At 42.0% G+C, this 16,044-nt stretch overlaps 1 protein-coding gene across 1 annotated transcript; it reads left to right on the top strand.

Moving 5' to 3' along the window:
* The first annotated feature begins 9,801 nt into the window (after positions 1–9,801).
* Positions 9,802–15,649, top strand: lpar4 (lysophosphatidic acid receptor 4). The gene is made up of 3 exons (XM_068324876.1): positions 9,802–10,086; positions 13,718–14,495; positions 14,605–15,649. Exons 2-3 carry the CDS (start codon positions 13,920–13,922, stop codon positions 15,091–15,093), a joined length of 1,065 nt encoding a protein of 354 aa, XP_068180977.1. The 5' UTR covers positions 9,802–10,086; positions 13,718–13,919; the 3' UTR covers positions 15,094–15,649.
* Positions 15,650–16,044: the final 395 nt, after the last annotated feature.

Genomic DNA, 16,044 nt, shown 5'->3' with positions numbered 1-16,044 from the left:
CTGGTTATTAAGATAAGCTCAGCAGATACACAGTATATCTGTGACATCATTCACAGACATCTTTGACGTGTTAAAACTGTCCACTTTTACATGAATTGAAGTTCTCTAAAGTCTTACATGTTCAGGTGCTTTCTGCACTGAAAGGGAATTACTTTTTATTGAATCATAATTTGGCCTGTTCTCCATATCTGATCATACGTTTAAATATTGGAGTTCTCCAAGGCTCTGTTTTTGGGCCACTTCTTTTCAACATCTGCTCAGATTATAGAAAACAGTGAAATACCTTGCATGTCAGGATAGGACATGTTTCTAGAACATATAATCAGAACACACACTACTAACCAATTAATCAGTATATTTTCTAGTTAGAGGTTAAAGCCAAGCATAAATGATCAAGTGTTCCTTTTGACAAACAGATGCTTCCTGTTTTTCACTGATTTGCATGTAACCAGTATAGCATTGTAATTTCACTTTTATTTAACATGGATTCTTCTACTTCAAACTTTAAGTTTGACTTTTCAAATCAGGTTTTGGGATATTAAAGAGAGTGGTTGCAAACTGTAACTAACTTAATGCCACTCATCTTGCTTTCTCCTAGAGATGTATATATGGTCTACATTAAAGACAGAGTCTTCCATACATCTTCCACATTCATTTTAGGTGTATTTTGTTAATTTTTCAGGGAGTTTATGGATATTAGATGGACGGAACTGTAACTTGGGTTGGTTACCCACAGTTCAAGACAACTTCAGTTCAAGGTGGGACAAATGTGAACAGAACCACTAAAGAAGCGAGAAGATTCAGTGCCCCTGATAGTCTCACCACTGCTGAGATTTACCATTATCATACGTACATTTCCACACAAGTTCTTTGGACCATTGCCTTGCTCGTTGTTGACAAACCTTCAGAAACTCCCTTCCCAAACTGCAGTCGTGTCAATGCGAATGCAAAGGGCATAAAAAACTTTATGTGTTGACAGACCATATATGGGCATACGTGTCGATTTACATATATAGAGGAGCATAAATGGGCCTTTAGGTGATTTACAAATGTGAAAGGTTATCTTGAAATCCAGTGTTTGTTTTGTCTTCTCTGTGCTACTGTGGAAGTAGGGCAGGGTAGCATTGTGGACTCTGTTGAACTTCTCTCTCTGCAAATATGAAAGACTCATTCTTTTGTAATCACCATTAGATAGATGGTTATACACTAAAGGAAACTTATATTCCTTTCCTGCCCCTAAATGTGCCTAAATGTCAGACCACGTGTGTGAGATTTATGCAGTATTGAGTTAACTGCTTCAGGTCAAGAGTGAATTACATTCTTACACATTTAAATTCCTTTTGTGAGACCATGCTTAGGTTGACCTTTACAGTACAGAAATCTAAGCTACATCAGATCCACCAGTCCACCATGTCAGATATGAACAGTCGGCTGTCTGCACAGACTGGGGTCAGTCTGGTCAGCATGTCTGCCTCTTCTGTCAGTCAGGGAACCTGTGGTCACCCGTGGCTGCTCATGCTGCAGACATTAGTGCTGTGGGATAAACAGTCGCTGCTCAGTGTCTGTGTCTAAAGAGTATTTCTGTCTCCCTCAGTGAAGTATCGTCCCACCAGCAGCATTGATCCAGGATCTACTCTGCTGATATCCAAACAGGTCACATATCAGCACTGCTCTAGGATCATTTGTAGACACACACACACACACATACACTGTGGACACCCCACTGCAGTCATGTTAATATCAGTCCAGAAAGCCAACTAAGTCCAAGGCTCCCGTGTTGTAATGCTTTTACGGCCTTTGTCCGGCTCTGTTGTCAGGGCAGAGGTATGTGTGGCACGACGAGGCTGCCCCTAAACTCTCCTGGAGCCGATGAATGAGAGGATGAACAGAGGCAAGGGAAGGAAAGCAAAGGAAACACACTCATCATGGTGTTAAAAACCAGGACAGAGGGGTGGCAGAAGAGAAGAGATGCGGGGAGGGAGTGAAAGGGTGGAAATCAGGGCAGTAATGTGGTCTTTGTTCTGGTTGGTGTGACTCACATAGCCTTCTCCGGGGCAGCAGAACTTAGTTACCGTTGTCAAAAACAGAGAATAAGGAGGGAGGAGTGTGTTTGCAAGGACTGGCAGACTGGAGGAAGTTTTTGCAACCCAATCAAACCTCTAGTGTCCGCTGGTTCATCCAATCATGAAATCATAAAGCAGCTCCGGCTCCTCTTTCTTTCACTAGTTTAGCTCTTTGGCCTCGGCTGCCATTCATGGTGGAGTTGTACAATCAACCTGTCAGGGTAGGTAGTGTGGGAGTTACTCAAACACACTTCAAAAGCTGATAACATCATTCACTGCAGTATCTTACCAGTGATTCCTGTGGAATCACTGGTAAGATAGCCGCTGTGTGTGAGAACTGTTTTACCTCATATAACATGGCATGGATGAAGCAAATATTTACTTATTTTAATTAGTTCATTAGTTTGCTTGACAGGAATGAGATGGATCAAAATAAAATCTAAGTGTGGCAAGGCGAGCGGCTTGAAGCCGTTACCGACAACGCCACCTGGGGGCTTTCACCCCAGGATATGGACAAAACTTATGGATGTGCAGGTTTCGGATTGATTCAAGGCACACGGTTCAAGAATATTCCACGGGACCAGAGTGTGATTTCCAATTAAAAAAATGACTTTATTAAACAGTTATTTTAAAATGAGGACAGACGAAAAGAATACTACAAATATGATTATAAAAAGTATGAGGGATTACCAAAAACAGAGCTGGGGCTTACCACGACAGCGGTAACAAAAAGGGGAGAGATCCAAAAAAACTACACTGCACCCGTGACACAGCAAACCAAAAACGTGGATAAGGAACCACCACCAGGGGAACCGCTGCCGCTCTGGGCCCGCAGCACCTGTCAACGAAAAGAACACAATTAGAAACAAAAAAAGCAAGGCAACCCTCACACACGATAACCAAATAGCAATAAACCCAAAATAAACTGTTTAACACACAAATTATCCAAAAGAGGAAAAAAAGAGATTACTACACAATAAATCAAATATAACCCACCAAACTGATCAATAATAACTCAACGGAAGAAATAACAGATGAATAAATTAAAAAAGGGGGAGAGTCTGCCCCTCCAATTAAAACCACCCTCCAGGGGTAGTGGCTCAGCGTCAATTAGAGGGTCGGGATGCCCTCTCTTGGCTCGCGTTGAGGACGCCGTATGATACGGCCTTGACCACCGGTAATGGTGTCTGGCCCGATATAGGCCGAATCAGCGCCGGATTGTGGTGGTGGAGGCCTCCAGATGAGCCAAACCCCGGAGTAGACACACAGATGCAGGGGGGGGGAAAATAACACAACGAACAGAGAACGAAGAACCAAGAACCAAAACAGCAGTGAGCTCTCAGTGGCGATGATGGCCGCGCACTGCAAAATAAACAAATTAACCTAATTAAAATACGACCACAGGACATTACAAAATAAAAAGTTACAGATAAACATCCTACCGGAGAGCAGGATTGAGGTGTCACTCGCGGCAGGAGGAGGAAGCCCGCAGCCCAGACCAGGAGAGGTGGTTCTGGGGGAGATCCATAACCCATAACGCAACCAGACCTTCAGCAGCTTGATTTAAAAAGACAGACAACTAAGCGTCTTACCCTCAGGATGCGCACCGCACGCGCACCGGCCCAAGGGAGACAGCCCAGGTCCCAGTAACACCACACTGCCGGACGGGGCAAAACCGGAGTAAATACAGGGCCCATACACTGAACAGATCGAGGAGCACGAGCATGCCTACCTTGTTTTCCCACTCAACCGCTCACCGCAAAACGCTGCCACGCCCAGCTGTCAGCTCCGTAAAGGAGGAAGAGGAAGCGGAAAAAGGATGGAGAAGGGTCCGACCAGGTCTATTTATGCGGCACTCGCCAATTGTCGGCTACACTACCCCCTCACGGTGGGGAGTGTAGCACTATCCTGCCACATAAGCACTGTATATAGGATTTCAAGCCATTCTAGTTGTTGTCCCTGATGAGGCCTACAGTATTACCTTGACATACGAGCAACTCGACAGATGAGTTCTTTTGAGATACGAGCCATCACTATGTCCACATTTTTGTTTGAGATAGAAGTGAAAATCCAAAGTAAGACTCGTGCTTCAGGACATCCCGGCTATTTGTCGGGCGATTATAACGAGACTGCATCTTGTTCTTTCCCACGTACTGTCCACTGAGTAAAACTGGAGCTCATGTGTGCTCGTGACTGTTTCTTTTCATGGTTATCATTGTTTACCTAACTTATAATTAATTGTGCACAGAGAGACTATGTCTATTGGTTGTCTATTGTTTTGTTTTTTTATAATTTAGGGGGCGTGGGGCTTTTTTACAACACTGGCACAGTTTGAAATTGTTTTAGTAATATTAAATGGGGAAGATTCATTTGAAAGTTGATTGACATACAAGCTCAGTCATGGTACGAATTAAAGTGGTTATCTCAAGGTACTACATTACTATCACATTTTAAAATCCTCAATACCATACTCTATACATAAAAGTGATTGCAAAAAATTCTTATTTGATAGGAGACACCTGATATTTAAAAACTCAGAAGACTTTTTTGACATGTAGAATTTTTTCTTAGATATACTTCTTGGAGGGCGGCACGGTGGCGCAGTGGGTAGTGCTGTTGCCTCACAACATGGTGGGTCCGGGTTCGGGTCCCGCTCTGTGCAGAGTTCGCATGTTCTCCCCGTGTTTGCGTGGGTTCTCTCCGGGTTCTCCGGCTTCCTCTCACCTCCAAAAGCATGCGCTTCAGGTTGATTGGCCGGTCCCAAATTGCCCGTAGGGGTGAGTGTGTGTGTGCATGATTGCATGTCTTTGTGTGTGACTGAGTTAGGCTCCAGCTCCCCGTGACCTGCTATGGCAGATGAAGCTGTAGAAAATGGATGGATGGATATACTTCTTAGATATGTGTGATGGTGAACACGAAACAAATACAATTTAGTTAGCCAAAGAACAAACCTGAAAATAAAACCAACAAGGGGGCTTTTTTTTTTTTTTTTCCATACTTGATTAATTCCCGAAGGGAAATTAGTGGCACACTCTAGTCAAATAAATCACATGCACATATTAGTGTGTACAGGTCCTTCACAAACAAACGCACACCAGGGGCCTGTACGCATGCAGGGGGAGGTAGAGTGGTGGGCAGCTCCTACTTGGTGCCCCCAAATGAGCAACTTGTAAGGGGGACGGCGCCTTGCTCAAGGCGCCTTGCTCAAGGCGCCTTGCTCAAGGCGCCTTGCTCAAGGGCACCTCGGCAGTGCTACTGAGGTGAGCTGACACCTCCCACTGTCAGCTCACACTCCAGGTGTTTTTGGGCGGTAGCGGGAATGGAACCGCCGATCTTAGAACACTGGATGACCTGCTCTACCGCCCGCTGTACCACTGAGCCACTGCAGCTGCCTGCAGCCCCCTCCCTACACCCCAGATTTATATACTTTATCTATATATCTATATATCTAGATCTAGATCTATATATACAGTTAGGCCTGATTATTTATACCCCTGGCAAATTTTGATTTCAAGTTACTTCAAGTTACTTACTATTGAATTTTTTGAAAGGGACACGCGATCATCAGACAACGTGCGTCCCTCGGATGCAAGCTTTAAACACTTACAATAAAAAATATCGATGCTATCTTTTTCCGCAGTATAATACTGGGAAAAAAAGGACCTCCATTCAAAAAAAATATTCATAATTTATCAATTTCTCCACTTACATTTCAAACCCGTAAATTGCCATTGTGTTTTGATCTCGCACAAGTTTCTCATTACAAGACTCATTGCTTGAGTCAGCCTTGTTAAAATCTACCAGGGGCGGCACAGTAGTGCAGTGGGTAGTGATGTCGCCGCACAGCATGGTGGTTCCGGGTTTGAGTCCCGCTCTGTGTTGAGTTTGCATGTTGTCCCCGTGTCTGGGTGGGTTCTCTCCAGGTTTTACCAAATGGCAAAACAACATCTGCTAATTTTACACGCTGCAGTGAGAAAGCGACGAGTTAGTCTCATGTTATCACCATACCTCCGAAAAAGATGCAAAAGTTGGAGAAAACCCAAGTGACAATGCTTTCCTGAATAAAAAACAAAAGTTAATGAAAAGAAAAAGACAGATATTACTGTGGAAAGTACAGAAGATGATGCAGAAGAAGCTGAGGGAAAAAAAAAATCCAAACATTTGTACCACAATGGATGCGATTTTTTCCATGGGTGAGGCATGGCTTACTGTCAAGACAAAATGCAGCGTCCAAAACATTTGTGTGGAGAAGGCTCTGTCAGCGTGGCGCAGTGTTCACAGGAGAATATATGAATTAGAGGCAAAGAAAACTATTGAATGAAAAGCAAAAGGGAAAAAACTGTATTACACCTTGCTTTATTTCTTAACATTTTTTTAAGAATGACCAGCAGGCTGTAACATTTTGACAAAAATAATATGTAATTTTCCCATTTTTTCCTTTTCACTGAGAGTTATGACATTGTTATTAATAACTTTGTTAAAATTAACAGTTTAGTTTTTATATTGTACTATTGGCAAAACTCAATCCTTGCACATTCGGTTTTTACCATATATTCTGTTCTTTTGGGATGCATAAACGTCATGTTGGAATCCACAGATTTTTGTCCAAGTGCATCCCAGGGATGCACTACTTTCTTGACGTAAAATGAACTCTGAACCAGGAACCTTTTTTTGATTGGAAATGACTCAAAAGATGATATCAAATAGGTATTTACGTTTGAAAAAAAAGTAGCATGTCCAAAACTATGCATACCCTTAGCAAACTGTCACAGGGCTATAAGGCCATATCTGAATGTTTTAGGCATTATTAAGAAATACATGAAGTTCTGTTCTGAGGAAAATCTCAGAGGATATGGAGGCTATCCAACGTGAATGTCTGTGCATCTCTATCTCCTGTGACCAGGAGATAGAGATGGAAAACAATCTGAGGATCACCACCACGGCTATCCTGGTGAATCTGGGCTCTGTTGGTGGCAACATCTCAAGGCAGACATTCCAACACACACTATACTCTGCTTCCACAGACATAGATTGCAGAGAATGCCACTTTTGCAGATAAGGCACTCAAAAACCTGCTTGGCCTTTGCAGATGCTCATCTGGGCTTCTCTTGTATTTCATGATCAGTTTCATTGGTCAATCCAAAGGCTGTCTGCAGAGAAATGGCCTTGGGCACCAGTGGACATTTCTGCACGACAACCACCGAAAACACACAGGACAAGTGTGTCCAAAACAATGTTTTGGTGTGGCTCAGTCACAGTCCTGACCTGAATCCGATTAGGAATCTGTGGAGGGAGCTAAAGATGAGGGTGATAGCAAGGAGACTCTCATCACAAAAGATGAATGAGCAGCTTCCAGCAAAGACATGCAAAAAGCCAACAAGAGATTTCCTATTGATTATTGAGTAAGGTGTGATTATATTTTGTTCTAATTGTAAACTAACTAAATGTGCCTTCAGAGTCACCTTAAAATCATATTTTAATGGAAAATTCAAAATATGAAGTTTGTAGAGTGTGCCACCGTCAATATCAAAACTGAAGTTACTTTGGGGGTTAGGATACAAAGTTTGGCAACTATGTGTTAAACCACCTTTACCTAAAACATGTTTCCATGGAGACCTCACATAAAAATAGTTGTAATTGTCATGAAGGTTGGGGTATGGACCAAATGCAGTACACCGTAGGCAGAGTCTTTGTCCATGATTTTAATCAGAAAATCCAAAACTCTTGAAAACAGACAAGTATCAAAACAAAAATGCAGGCATAAAACAAAACTGAAACCAGACCAAACTACAAGTCAGAAATACAAATCAGAACTTCAAGTCAAGACTTCAGGAAAACTTCAGGACAAACCTTTAAGAAACGAACCGGCAAAAGTCTCTGACAAAAACCTGGCTTAAAAGCCTCAAGACAATTAACCCAATCGCGTCCAGGTGTCGAGATGATCCTCAGGTGTGGAGAGGACCAACAGGTGTAGAGCCGAGGCTCCACCCACAAGTTAGGCCTCTCTCCCTGGCACACATCAGCACAGCCACACCGAATCGTGACATGTAATGGTTAATATGTGTGTAAAATATCATTAGGATGTATGTATCATTTGCAAGGACAAAAAAAATGATCACAGAAAAAGACGGTAATAAAGATTTCTTGTCATTTCATGATCATTAGAATAAAAAAGATAATAAAATAAAATAAAATAGAATAAAATAAATAAAAATAAAGTCAAAATTTAAAAAAAAGAGGCTTCCTGAATTACAAAGTGAAACTGTATTACATAACATAATAAAAGAATACAAACATTATAGATCTATTATTGTTATCCTTGAATCACCCAGTCACTTTTAACCTATGGTGGTCATTGCTGCCAAAATTATACCTTTTCCAAATGAAGGGGAAACGCTTACTCTCCAGCTAATAGCAGCACAATATATGCTGACTAAATGAAGGAAAATGGAAAAAAAGTATTATTAAACGCCACAAGGGAAGAGTGTTCTTGTCTCGATATATTACTCATACACATGCACTTCAACACCAACAATGAAGCGCTGAAACACATCAGTGCTGTGTAATATATTGTGTGTGTGCATGTTCAGTGGGTGTGTGTGTCTGGTTTCAGATCATGCAGTAAGCAGGATGTCCTGTCCTCCCCGCTGCTATTGTTGAGTGGTCAGCCTGGCAGACGCAGACCCCGAAGACCACTTCCCCTCTGTCAAGTGCCTTTCTCTGCATGTCTGTGGTTCACACACACACACACACACACACACACGCACACGCACACACACGCACGCACGCACGCACACACGCACGCACACACGCACGCACACACACACACACTCACTTGAATACAATGGGAATCTATCCAAGTACACCCTGTCACCTTGCTAAAAATACCTCCTAGACATGAAGATTGTTTTGTAACAATAGTGGTGCAGAACTTTGATCAGCTGAAATAGCACAATATTTTTATTCTGACGTACCATTGTATTTGGATAGACTTTTGGAGATGTCCCTTCTGTTTTGAAATTGATTTGTTACTACCTTGCAGGTATAAAACAACCATTAAAGGCCTATTTATAACCTGATTTCCAACTCATCATGGGAAATCGGACTAGCGCTTAGAGCACAGGAGTAGCTTATGGCTGAAATAACCATCCTCATTACAAAAGCAAGTAATTTTTTGAAAATAGATTGTGTTAAACTCTCCATATCTTCAAATGAAGAAATAAATCTGCTGTGATCAACAGAAAATGCGGTGTTATAGTGGAAATCTAAAGCCAACAAGGTAACCCTAAAAGTTCCCCCCAGTTTTTACTCACTTAATGAGTAAAAACATCACTTGAGAGTATGAACAGAAATTCATTTGGAAAACATGAGTCCAAAAAAAACAGCAAATAAGTTTCTCTGTTTCCCACCTTAAACTTTCAGTTTATAATGAGAATGAATGTTGAAAGTGCTGATGTCGAAATCTAAACATTTAATATTAACTTCTACTATTAACTTATCTATAAGCAGATACACTAAATACACAGGGGGCATAACTCAGAACCATTATAGTATGATAGAAAATCACTTTTATGTCAGCAGCATTTGACCAGCCTCCACCCAATGGCCAATTTACGCTCTCCTCTCCTCCTCCTCTTCCTCCTCCTCCTCCTCCTCCTCCTCCTCCATACTGCCCAGCGGAGGTGCTATTGTCTCGTTTCCTGTGGCCATGCACACTGTTCTCCTCGGCATACATGCGCGCTCACGCACGCGTACGCGCCCTCTCCTTCGGGTGAGCAGGCGCGTCAGAGGGATGCTGTCCCTCCTCCGGCTGGACGCACGGAACGAGTCTTCAGGGCTGGGGTGTCGCCGTTAACGGGTGTAAAAAAGCAGTGCCGTGGTTCCTCCGTGACATGCATTGTCCGTGGGGCTTCAGGCACCGAAACATCATAGAGGAAGAACATGGAGTTGGTGTTCTGACAGCCGCTCTGGATCCAGGCCGGCCATCAGTGACCGGGAGGGGAGCTGTCACCGTCAGCTGCCGGTAAGGCTCTCCTCATCCTCACACAGGGACACTTCTGTTCCACACAATTTTTATTTATTGTTTTTGTCTTTCATCAAATACCCTTAAGTTTCGACAAGAGAGAACAACTGAAGGGCTCAATCAGCATTTTTTTTAATTCCTCTTATGCCAGTTTGGAGACAATAAAATGTCCAAAGCTGACATCTAATAGGAACGAATTCAGTTTACCAGCATTCATGTAGTTTAAATGAGGCGTTGACTGAATAACAGTGTAATTACCACTCATGGTCCGTCTTTGGTAGAAGCATAGGGAGTATTAGATTTTAAATTGTATTTAAATGGCAAAACAAAACAGTAGATTTAAAAAAAAGAACAATTAAAATTATAAACAATTTTATCACCACAAATGTTACTAGAATTACTCCAGGGCCAGCAGGCAGGGATCAGGCATTGATGTAAAACTGACATGCATGCAGTACCTTGTAAACATATTATGTTAATGGATAACGGAAAAAAAACATAAATACAATACTTTTCAACCTAGATCTGAACGAAATAATACTTTTATTTATTACAGGTAATTATTAATAATTGACACAAGTTTTACCCTATGAAGTACTTTCTAAGAAAAAATTAAAAGGCAATTTTAAGAAGTATGGTTCCAGTTCATATAGTAAATACGCAGTGTTAACTTCAGAGAAAACAGCTGTTTTATAGAGGACTCACTTGTAATGATAAGGACTTAATTAAGTAAAAGATTCACTGAACGCAAAGAAGATATGAGAAGAGGATATGAGGAGAAATGTACAAACCCTTGTGTCAGTCTCATGAGAACAGTCCACATTATAACCACACAATAAAGTTCACAAGATTTAAGAAGTAAATTGTTGTCGTAGATCAATTTTAACATGAATTAACATCAAAATTCAAGAGGCAGTAATAACAGAAACAGAGCAGGAGTAATATTTTCTGATTGCTGTTGAAGATTGGCCTCTATGCCACTTAAAGAATGGAGAAAAGACATTTGGGATGTTTAATCCTGAAATAAAAACGCTCAAGATATGTAAAATCAAGTTTTGTCCATCTAGCAGCTGTACTTTTATCTGGATCATCGGTGTGGACACTGACTTACAGCTCATCCTCCTAACAGATAGAAAGCTCCTTTTAGGTTTAACATTATCCTGCTGTCAAACCAACAAACCAAGAGAATCACAGGTAATTATGTTCTGATCCTACATCATATTTCTATGGTTCTAAGATATCATGATTATATATCTTCAACATTCTCCTTTTGCCCAGGTGACATCTTTAAACCACTTTTACAGTAGAAACAGCAATTATATTCAAATAACGGCTCCCTATTACTAATAATAAGCAACACTGAGGAAAACACTGACGTCACATCAACCATTCAGTTTACAACTCACTATTACATTATAACTCCATAAACTTTACTAGTAGAACGTGGTGAGGATGTCCACCATGACCCCTGCTGTCTTCACCTCCGTTCCTCCCTCCTTCTTTCTCCTCTCATGAGAGAAAAGAACAGCTGGACGTGAGCTGAGGCTGAACCCGATCCGTTCAGATCAGCAGGTCCAAGAGGCCTGTTCCTGTCGCTGCCATGGCCGACGGCGGGGGGAAGCGCTTCATCTTGCAGCTGTCCACGACCTGTACATGAAATCCATACACACACTCACACGTACACACACTCTTGTTTGAACTATTCTCTGAGAAATCCACAGCATCTTTAATGTGTGCCTGACCGATCGGAGATTCTTCTTTTTTTAAAACAAGAATCTCAGAATGATCTTTTTTTTAAATAAAAATATCATTCTGACAGCTTGTAGATGTTTTTTGTTATAATCTGTGTTAGTTTAATAGATTTTAGTGTATGTCACCGAATCCTACTTAGCTTCTTGATTAATCATACTTGTATTTCCTTGATTAAAATGCCCTAGCATGGTAGAGTGGTGGTTAGCACTGATGAGAGGGTTCTGTGTCTCGGTTCAGTGCTCTCTCCCAGTGCAACCAGTACAACTTAAAGCATACAGGGAAAATGAGGATAGACGTGATAAATGGATCCAGGAAAAAAACACTTGAAATAAGAAAAATGTAAAAAACACGAAAGTAAAATAAAAATCAAAGTGAAGGTTTTGTCCAGTGAGCTTAAACTGTAAAGTTAACTTCAGCTTTAGGAGTGGGAAACTGCAGCCGAACACGAAGCCAGAACTCTCAGAGGTCCTACAGTGTGTGTGTGTGTGTGTGTGTGTGTGTGTGTGTGTGTGTGTGTGTGTGTGTGTGTGTGTGTGTGTGTGTGTGTGTGTGTGTGTGTGTGTGTGTGTGTGTGTGTGTGTGTGTTTTCCTGCAGGCGGGTACAGTGAGGGTATTGTGAGTTCCTGCAGAGACTTTCTGGGGGGCGTGTGAAAAAGCAGTAAAGATGTCACACTGCAGCTGGCACAGGACAGGCCTGATGGACTGCTCACACTCACAGCCTGCTCTTTGTGTGTGAATGTGTGGTGAAAAGACATCTAGAGTGAACTGTATCCACATCCACTCTCAGGCCATGCCACCTCACTGCTGCTTCAGCTCTGATGCGTGATGCTGGAGGTGATGCCACGTTAGGTTGTAGATTTAGGAATTTTCTCACAGGAGATAAAATGATGGTCAAAATGAATTCAGCAGAGACTGAGACATCCTGAGGATTTGGTCTGTGATAAAAGTCAAGCTCCAAAAACTATGTAGCTTTTTATTATCAATCACTATCAATCTACCTTGGCTGAGACGGAGTAAATGTTCCATTCACTCAGATACTGTATCTGAGTTTTTTTTCTAGATTTTTTTCTTTGACTCATGCCTTTGTGGTTTTTATTCATGCAATATTTATTGACCAGAGAAAACTGCTGTGAGTGTAGTGTGAATGCAGTGTGTTACTGTGTATGAATACACACATAGTGCAGTGTTTGTTTGTGTTGACAGGCACTTAAAGGAAGAATGACTTCTACCCTGAAACACTGATCTGTTGTGCTTCTCAGTGCTGCTGTTTGAATTTTTCAGACTTGATAAGAATTTTTATTTTATTTTATTTTTTTGGAGTAACTCAAAAGATGTGATCATCAGTGATGTTAATTTTCTGCTCCCCTGCAGAATTTAAAATCTACAAACACAAAGCAGAGCATATATTAATTACTCCGAATTTGATCGTGTGTCACTGAAGACTTTCGTAAGAAACATGTAAACAAATCAGAACAGCACAGATATGATTTGGTTGTGTTAACAGAAAATTAAAATTTGTTTGTTTTATGAACATTTTTGATCCTTTCTGTAAATCCTTTCTGTTACATTTCACTATGAATATATTGAGAAATTGTAAAGCAGATAATTTTACAGGAATATAAGTTGTCAGTTGTAATTCAGTGGATGCTACCTGTGTTAATTTTGGTCTAAATCAACAATAAAATATTTAATGGTTTAATGAAGTGTGTTTGTAAGTTGTGTTTAGAAATATTTCTATTTGGTATATAGTAAAATGTTTTAAATAAACTAAGCATACTGCATTTGTCTTGGCTCTGATGTCTAAAGGCGTACAGATGTATCATGTCTTTAAATTTAATGGTGAGGATGTGACCATGTGCTTTTCCTTTTCTCTCCACAGGATGACCGGCCAGCCCTGCAGACGTTGCATCCCGACTGCCTCCATCTGTGTCTGACCGTCCACCATGACTTGGAGCGGACTCGACTGGTGGATCCCCTGCTGACACCTGCGACCCTCAGACATAATCTGTGACCCGCCCCTTCCTGAGGGCTTTGACGTACCTGTTTTCCAAGGAGATCGCCCGTTGGTTTGAGCTGTAAAAATGGCGAGTCTTGTGCTGAATGAGACTGGAATGGAGGACTGTGGCATAGACGACTCCTTTAAGTACAACTTGTACTCTGTGGTTTACAGCGTGGTCTTTGTCTTGGGCCTGATCACCAACTGTGCTGCACTTTTTGTTTTTTGCTTCCGGATGAAGATGCGTAATGAGACCACGATGTTCATGACTAATTTAGCGTTATCCGATTTAGTTTTTGTTTTTACATTGCCATTCAAGGTCTTCTACAATGTTAACCGCCATTGGCCCTTTGGAGATGGACTTTGTAAGGTATCAGGAACGGCCTTCATCACCAACATCTACGGCAGCATGCTCTTCCTCACCTGCATCAGTGTAGACCGCTTCCTGGCTATAGTCTACCCTTTCCGCTCCCGCTCCATCCGGACACGCAGGAACGCAATGTTGGTGTGTGCGGCAGTGTGGCTGACCATCGTAGGGGGAGGAATATCGGTTACCTTCTTCTCTACCATTAACAGCACAAACAGAGCCACCACATGCTTTGAGGGATTCTCCAAGAAAACCTGGAGGACCTACCTGTCCAAAATCACCATCTTCATTGAGGTGAGTCATAGCAGCATCTGACAGCTGTATGGTTTAAATACCATTTATACACCTTTAGACACTAACATAGCGTTCACTAACGTTTGTTATTTTTATATTTATTTTATAGATTGTGGGCTTCCTTCTACCCCTCCTGGCCAACTTGGTGTGTTCATCTCTTGTCCTGCGGACACTGCGGCGTCCCGTCACTGTGGGTCACGGTAGTGACAGTAAGAAGCGTGTCCTACGGATGATTTTGGTCCATTTGGGCATATTTATCATCTGTTTTGTCCCGTATAACTCCATCCTCTTCCTGTATGCCCTGGTGCGGACCCAGGCCCTGGCTAACTGTGCAGTGGAGCGCTTTGCCCGAACTCTTTACCCCATCACTCTGTGCCTGGCCAGCCTCAACTGTTGCCTGGACCCTGTGGTCTACTACTTCACCTCAGAGAGCTTCCAAAAAAGCTTGACCATGGGAGGCAAAGGGTCTGGTTCCAGACCCGAGAGCATCCCCCGCAGTGACACGGAGACCCAGGACACAGCGAACACTCTACCCAGAGATACACACTCTCTGGCCAGCAACGGAAAAGACTTAAAGGTGTCCGAAAGTCAGTTCTGATAGCAAAGTAAAGAAGGACATAAGTTTTAAAAACAAAACAATCACCTGTTTGGTCCTGGAGGTGGCAAACATAACTCAGCAGATTAGTTAAGTCCTGAGGTAAATCCTGAGGTATGGCTTGGGCTTTACGGATTTGTCCAACACTTGGAATGCATCTTTGAGTGTTTATTATGAGACTCTATGGGGACCAGAGACCCGGTCATACCAGCACTAATGTCCAGAGACATCCAAAGTCTCTAAAAGAGACTCCAACACATCATCACTCAGGCTTAACACACACAAACAGTCACTCGTGCACTGGGTTGTGGATAAGACGGTGACTTCCCCCCACATTGTTGAAATATACCGTTCACTACTTTTGTAAAACAGTGAATCCTTTAGTTTTATTGTTCTGAGGTTCAGGCTTTCACAGTACATTATATCATTGTAGACATTAATGTTTTGACATTCTTTAGTGTGTAGAGACTCTTTGTTGTTATAACACAGCAGCACAGTGACCCACTGAGTTAAATGTGTCTCATGTTAATGTTTGAGGCCATTAAATATCTGGTTTGAATTTCTTTCTTGGATTTCTTATTTTGCTGTCCTTGTTCCTGCCTGCTGGTTCAGTCAACCATATTCTAAACTGGCCTTTGTCAGCATGACTGTAGGTTTGACTTGCGGGGGAGTTTTTCCTCCCTGTACCCACAATTTCATCAAGCAGTCAGTGTAATATAGTTCACAGAGGAAAGGGCTGCTCTGATCCGGTCAAGGATCTTGGCATGTGTGACAGACCAAATGCTTATTATGACTGGAGCAATAGCCCATTGTTTGCTTCTGAATGAGGTCCCTCTGTCTTAATCTGGTCCTAGACTGCAGATATACTCAAAGTCTCAAACACACAGCAACGAGCACTTGTTCCACAGTAGAAATGGATAGGGGCGAGTAAATACCCCAAACCACTGCACAGCA

The sequence above is a fragment of the Antennarius striatus genome, chromosome 10, assembly GCF_040054535.1.
Source record: "Antennarius striatus isolate MH-2024 chromosome 10, ASM4005453v1, whole genome shotgun sequence".
NCBI classification, from domain to species: domain Eukaryota; kingdom Metazoa; phylum Chordata; class Actinopteri; order Lophiiformes; family Antennariidae; genus Antennarius; species Antennarius striatus.
The sequence above is the reverse complement of the archived record's forward strand: the minus strand, read 5'-3'. Positions and strand labels throughout refer to the sequence as shown.

Excerpts from the sequence above, each read along its gene's own strand:
- lpar4 (XM_068324876.1), top strand. The coding sequence starts at position 13,920 with ATGGCGAGTCTTGTGCTGAATGAGACTGGAATGGAGGACTGTGGCATA. Across the intron at positions 14,496-14,604 it reads AAATCACCATCTTCATTGAG|ATTGTGGGCTTCCTTCTACC; the intron begins GTGAGTCATAGC and ends TTTATTTTATAG.